The following is a 6,417-nucleotide window of genomic DNA, read 5'->3' as shown; positions in this document are numbered from 1 at the left end:
ACCATTGCGCTTCCTCCAATGTCACTGCTAGCAATTGTTCATCTGGGAATGTCTCAGTTATATCTTCTACCTCAACTTTCTTTTCAGCTCCCTCCAACCTTGAAAGGTGGTCTGTTACTTGGTTCTCTGCCCCTTTTCTATCGCGGATCTCCAAATCAAATTCTTGTAGCAAAAGAACCCAATGGATCAAGCGTGGCTTTGACTCCTTTTTTGCTATCAAGTACCTAAGTGCTGCATGGTCAGTATAAACAATCACTTTTGAACCAATCAAATAAGACCTGAATTTGTCGAATGCAAACACCACAGCCAACATCTCTTTCCCAGTAACGGTATAATTGAGTTGTGCATCGCTTAGCGTTTTGCTTGCATAGTAAATTGGGTGCACCGGTTTGTCCTTCCGCTGCCCTAGGACTGCTCCTATAGTATAGTCACTCGCATCACACATGAGCTCAAATGGTTATTCCTAGTTGGGTGCGACGATGATTGGTGCAGTCACCAGTCTTCTTTTCAGCTCCTCAAATGCTAACCTGCAATCATCAGAGAACATAAAAGAATGATCCTTTTCAAGGAGTTTGCATAAGGAGTTAGCAATTTTAAAGAAATCCTTTATAAATCGCCTGTAGAACCCGGAGTGCCCGAGGAAACTTGTTACTGCCTTAACTGAAGTGGGCAGTGGAAACTTCTCAATCACCTCAACCTTAGCATGGTCAACCTAAATACCCTTGCTGGACACTCGATGCCCCAGCACTATGCCTTCTTGCACCATAAAATGGCACTTCTCCCAGTTCAGCACTAAATTTGTCTCCACACACCTTTTCAACACTCTTCTTAAATTGTGCAGACAGTCTTCAAACGAATCCCCTACCACAGAGAAATCAACCATAAAGACTTCCATAATATCTTCAACCATGTCAGTGAAAATGGCTAACATACACCTCTGAAAGGTGGCCGGTGCATTGCATAGGCCAAACGGTATTCTCCGAAAGGCAATGATGCCATACGGACAAGTGAATGATGTCTTTTATCTATCCTCAGGGGCTATGGAAATTTGATTGTACCCCAAATACCCATCCAAAAAGCAGAAGTGAGACCTCCCTGCCAGTCTATCCAACATTTGGTCAATGAATGGTAAAGGAAAATGGTCTTTCCGGGTGGCTGTGTTCAGTTTTCTATAATCCATACAAATTTTCCAACCCGTAACTGTACGAGTTGAGATCAAATCATTATTCTCATTGGGCACTACAGTCATTCCACCCTTCTTTGGCACACACTAAATTGGGCTAACCCAGTTACTGTCAGAGATTGGGAAGATGATTCCCGCATCTAACTATTTGATCACTTCTTTCTTCACCACTTCTTTCATGTTGGGGTTTAGCCTTCTTTAATGTTCTCTGGAAGGTTTGTGCCCATATTCCAATAGAATCTTTTGCATACAAAATGTCGGGTTGATCCCCCTAATATTTGCAATGCTCCAGCCAATTGCAGTCTTGCATTCCATTAACACCTGCAAAAGTTATTCAGCCTGCACATCTAACAAACTGGATGAGATAATAACAGGTAAAGTAGACTTAGGTCCCAAGAAAGCGTACCCAAGGTGAGAAGCTAATGGTTTTAGTTCCAACTGTGGTGGTTCTTCAATTGACGGCTTAGCTGGAGGTGTTTTTCTTTCTTCTAAGTGTAAGGGCTCGAACTCGAGCTCTCTTTTCCAATACCCTCGCCCTTCAAGGGCCAAAACCCACTCTTCCAAGTTTTCACCATTCATCTCTTCTAAGTTCATGAGGCATGTTGCTAGAGGGTCTTTTGCATTCAGAGTCTCATCTTCCTCCTCCAAGATCACATCCACAGCTTCTATCAGAGAGCAGTTAACAAACTCACTAGGTCGCCGCATAGATTTCTGCACATTAAATATTATCTCTTCATCGTTCAATCTCAACTTTAGCTCTCCAGTTTCACAATCAATTAGGGCTCTCCCAGTGGCCAAGAATGGCCTTCCCAAAATTATGGGAATCTCCTCGTCAACCTGGCAGTCTAAAATGACAAAATCTGCTGGGAAAACAAACTTCCCCACCTGTACTAATACATCGTCAAGGATACCAGAGGGCCTTTTCACTGTCCGGTCGGCCAGCTGTAACAGCATAGACGTGGGTCTAGCTCTTCCAATGCCTAACCTTTTATAGATAGTCAAGGGCATCAAGTTTATGCTTGTCCCCAAATCACAGAGTGCCTTAGCAAATGCATAGTTGCCTATTGTGCATGGGATTGTGAAACTCCCTGGATCAGATAACTTCTCAGCTATGGGTCTTGTCATAACAGCACTACATGTCTGAGTTAGTGTAACTGTGGCCAAGTCTTGAAAGTCGAACTTACGAGACATCAAGTCCTTCATCATTTTTGCATAACTAGGCATTTCCTTTAAGGCATCAATCAATGGAATGTTTACCTGAATTTGCTTCAACATCTCTAAGAATTTCTTATATAGCTCATCTTTTTGATATTTGGCCAATCTTTGGGGGAAAGGTGCTGGAGGCCGCTTTTTTAATGTGGTTTGATTTTGAACCTGCTCTGGCACTATTTTTCCTGCCTTCTTTTGCTCGGACTCAGTTTTCTTCGCGACTTATTTTATTTGCTTGTTTCGGCTGGCGCATGTTTTACCGTCACTTCTGTCAACCCTGTTGAGTCATCTATCTCGATGGGGATAGGCACAAGTGTTTCAGTAGGCCGACTTTCACGAGCCATCTCTTGCTCCAGATCTAGGTCTCTACCATTTCGTAGACTCACTGCCATAAGCTATTTCGGGCCCTGTTCTTTTAGATTGACTTGTGTATCTGCAGGTAACGTCCCTTGGGGACGATTGTTTAGGGCCATAGAAATCTGTCCTAATTGAATCTCAATACCCTTTATCATTGATTCATGCGAGTTTACCCTCTGTTGCATTTTTCCTGTGGATCCAATCAATTGTTGCAGCATTCTGTTGTTGCTGTCCAACATTCCCTCAAGTTTAGTAAGCCCATCATCTGATCTTATAATCTGTTGTTATTGAGGTTGTTGATAAGTCAGCTGTTGATTTTGCTGGATGTAGCCCTGTTGCCTTGGGTAAGGCGCAACTTGACCCATTGGTCGCATAGCTCCAGGATTGTTGTTGTTATTGTACTGATGTTGCGCTGGTCTATATTGTTGATTATGTTGACCCCAATTCAGACCACCTTGCCTCTGTCCCCCATAGTTGGCTACATAATTCATATCTTCATGATATTGCTGGTTGTCACCTTCCGCACTCCACGAGCAAATATATGGTTGGTTAATGCATGGTGTACATAAGCCCCCATTAGTTGTGTCAACTATGTGAACCTGCTGCTTCTGGCCTAATTCATCAATCTTCTTGGTGAGGTTACTCATTTGTGTCATTAGAATGGCCACATTCTCAGCTATGGAGTTATTTGGGTCCAACGCCACTGAGTGAACTACCGGAGTGATCGTGGAGGCTCTAGTCACCCATCCTGAGTTTTGTGCCATCTTATCAAGTAGGATCTTGTATTATGCGATTATTTTACTCAGAAATGCTCCACCTGCTGAAGCATCAACATTGGCCTTTAAGCTGTCAGCCACTCCCATGTAGAATCTCTGCCCCAACATCTGATCTAGAATACCATGATGTGGACACTTAACCAGCATGCCCTTGAACGTCTCCCACGTTTATTGTAGTGATTCTGTTGGTCTCTTCCTATAGCTCAATATAACATCAATCTGTTGGGCAGTTTTATTTGGTGGGTGGAATTTGTTCAAAAATTGCTTGACTAATTCCTCCCAAGTAGTGAAGGAATTTATGGGGAGTGAATTAAGCCAAGTCTGAGCTTCTCTTGTCAGCGAGAATGGGAACAACAAAAGCTTTATTGCGTCCGGTGTTACGTTAGGTTGCCTTTGCGTTAAACATATTGACAGGAAATTCTTCAGGTGCTGCTGATGATCTTCAATGTGTGACCCTGAGAATAGTCCCTTATTCTGCAACAAATGTAGCATGTTATTTGTGATTTGGAATGATTCTGCTTGTATCTGAGGGACTACAATTGTGGTTGCCAAATTGTCAGCGGTGGGCTATGCCCAATCATATAATGTTGTTTCTGGTACAAAAGGCACCACACCCCGAATGTTTGGTTCATTCTCATTGTTTTTCTTGTTTATTGGATTTTCTATTCCATCAGCCATGTTTGGTTCAATTTGTTCTCTCGAGTTTCGTTGTTGTTTGCTTCTCTTGTTTGCACAATTTAGTGCCTTGAAAACTTTCTCAGGATCTGATATCGCTTCAAGCAATTCGCCAGTTCTTGAGTAATTTCTAGGCATGTACCTGTAACACCCAAGACTACAAACGTTAAAATTTCAATGTATTTGGTTTAGAATGGAGAAAATTGACTACACTAAGAATTCTAGCACTTCGTTTAGCTCCAATTAATACCGTTAATTCCCCGGCAATGGTGTCAAAATTTGATCACGCCCAACTATGCCTTATAAAAAGGACTAAGCGGTCGTTGCAAATATATTCCGGCAAATAAGTCCGGAGTCGAATCCCACAAGAAATTAACCTATCAAACACAACTACTAGACTCGCACAAATTCACACAATCAATCTTCAAAAATATTTAAGTAGCAGATTGGGTTTTATTAACTAAATATTACGTAATGAAAATGTAATAATTAATAGCTAACTATGAACAAGTTGTAAACAAGAATTGGAATGATCTAAGGTTGTGATTTCCCCTATTGTTGGAATCTTTTCTGCTACGTTTGCTACAAATTTGCCTAAGTCTTCTCTATCGACCATGAGAACTCTAACTGTCGTAACTCTCTCCCGAGTAATTACCATAATTTACTAGGCATATTCTCCCAAATTACGCTAGCTGGCATTAAGTATAGCTCACTCAGATCGCAACAAGGTTTCGTTATCCCTAAACCCACCTTTAAACCTCCGTATTGATCCCTCATATACGATTAGGAGTGATGTTGTTCAACAACTACCTAAATATGCACTCTCTCCCGAGTAATACATACTAAATTGGCACAGCTAATTGAGGGCCCTTTAATCAACCACAAGAATAAGAACAAATAGAGAAAATACTACGGCAAATCTATATTAATGTAACAAGAAAATCATCCTTCAATAGGTTCCATCAACACCCTAGATTAGGAAGTTAGATACTCATACTCATAGTAACAATATCCCAAATATTTTGCATAGTTAAAATACAGAGTAAAGATGAAAAGATGTCTTATTTTCCTTACTACATACAATACTTGTTAAATCTGAGTTTCAATGATCAGAACATAATATATCATGTTTGGTGCATGATCACAAGGGATAAAACAAATAAATCAAGACTCTATATCACTCAAGCAAAAATTAAGGAAACAATCTATCAACGGAAGCAAAGGAAAGGAAAAGTATCAATGATTAGCTATGAAAAAGGAAGAAGAAGCAGAAATGCGGAAGAAGAATCAATCAATGACTTGAAAAAGAAAGAAGTAGCTGAAATCCGGTAGAAGAATCAATCAATGGTTTGATAGATGATTGACGGAAGCCAATATAGGAAGGTCCCAAAATCAAAGAAAAACAAAAGTGCCAAACTCTACACTGGAGATAAAAGCCCAAAATCAGAGGATCCATCATCAATCACTCAAGTATTTGAAAGATCTGCCAACGGAAGAAAAGCATGTCAAGGCCACAAGTCAAGGAAGATCAACGGAAGCTTGACCTTACTCTCGGAAAGAATCAATTTGCGATTCCATTTAAGGATAAATTCCCTTGGGTTTGTAATCTCTCAAGACTCGCGCCAATCAAGAGTCAAGAAGACCTCACGAACTACATATACATATGTTCCAGGTTTGAAGCAGATATACTTTGAGCGAACCATTATTACTCTTTTTGTTCTACTCCAAACAAGCATTTTATTTCTTTTTAGACCTGCTGTGTAATTAGTAAGAGAAGAAAAGGAGATAAACACTGGTAAGGAATTATTTCAAGAAGTGAAAAGTGACATAGAGACTAAGTTGTTGGTGTAAAGCTACATCAACCATCTTATACTCGAGAAATTTCAATTCTAAAAGAGATCACCCTTGCAACCCAAGGGGACTGGACGTAAGATTCACATTGAATCCGAACCAGTATAAAAATCCCGGTGTCTTTATTTCCTGCACTTTATTTCTGCATTATTATTATTTTGTTCTTATCTCTAGTCGACTAATTGGCAAACTAGTCAACTACTTAGAGTACTGAAAATAAAAATTGACAATTCACCCCTCTCTCATACTTTCAATTGGTATCAGCGCTAGTCTCACACTTTTTGCTTAACAACTTGTGAGAAAAGGTCATGGCAAATCAAGTAATTGTTGGAGCACTCTTTCAAGAAGGAACGTCGCAAGTCAGGC

The 6,417-nt window shown here is 40.4% G+C and overlaps 1 protein-coding gene across 1 annotated transcript; it reads right to left on the bottom strand.

Annotated features, from left to right (window-relative positions):
- Positions 1 to 1,513: 1,513 nt before the first annotated feature.
- On the bottom strand, positions 1,514 to 2,458 carry LOC138899163 (uncharacterized). Its single transcript, XM_070185285.1, has one exon. It carries the CDS (start codon positions 2,456 to 2,458, stop codon positions 1,514 to 1,516), a length of 945 nt encoding a protein of 314 aa, XP_070041386.1.
- Between the last annotated feature and the right edge of the window lie 3,959 nt (positions 2,459 to 6,417).

Source organism: Nicotiana tomentosiformis, chromosome 9 (assembly GCF_000390325.3).
Source record: "Nicotiana tomentosiformis chromosome 9, ASM39032v3, whole genome shotgun sequence".
Classification (NCBI taxonomy): Eukaryota; Viridiplantae; Streptophyta; class Magnoliopsida; order Solanales; family Solanaceae; genus Nicotiana; species Nicotiana tomentosiformis.
Note: the sequence above shows the minus strand (reverse complement) of the source record. Positions and strands in the feature narration are given on the sequence as shown.

Excerpts from the sequence above, each read along its gene's own strand:
- LOC138899163 (XM_070185285.1), bottom strand. The coding sequence starts at position 2,458 with ATGTTGAAGCAAATTCAGGTAAACATTCCATTGATTGATGCCTTAAAG.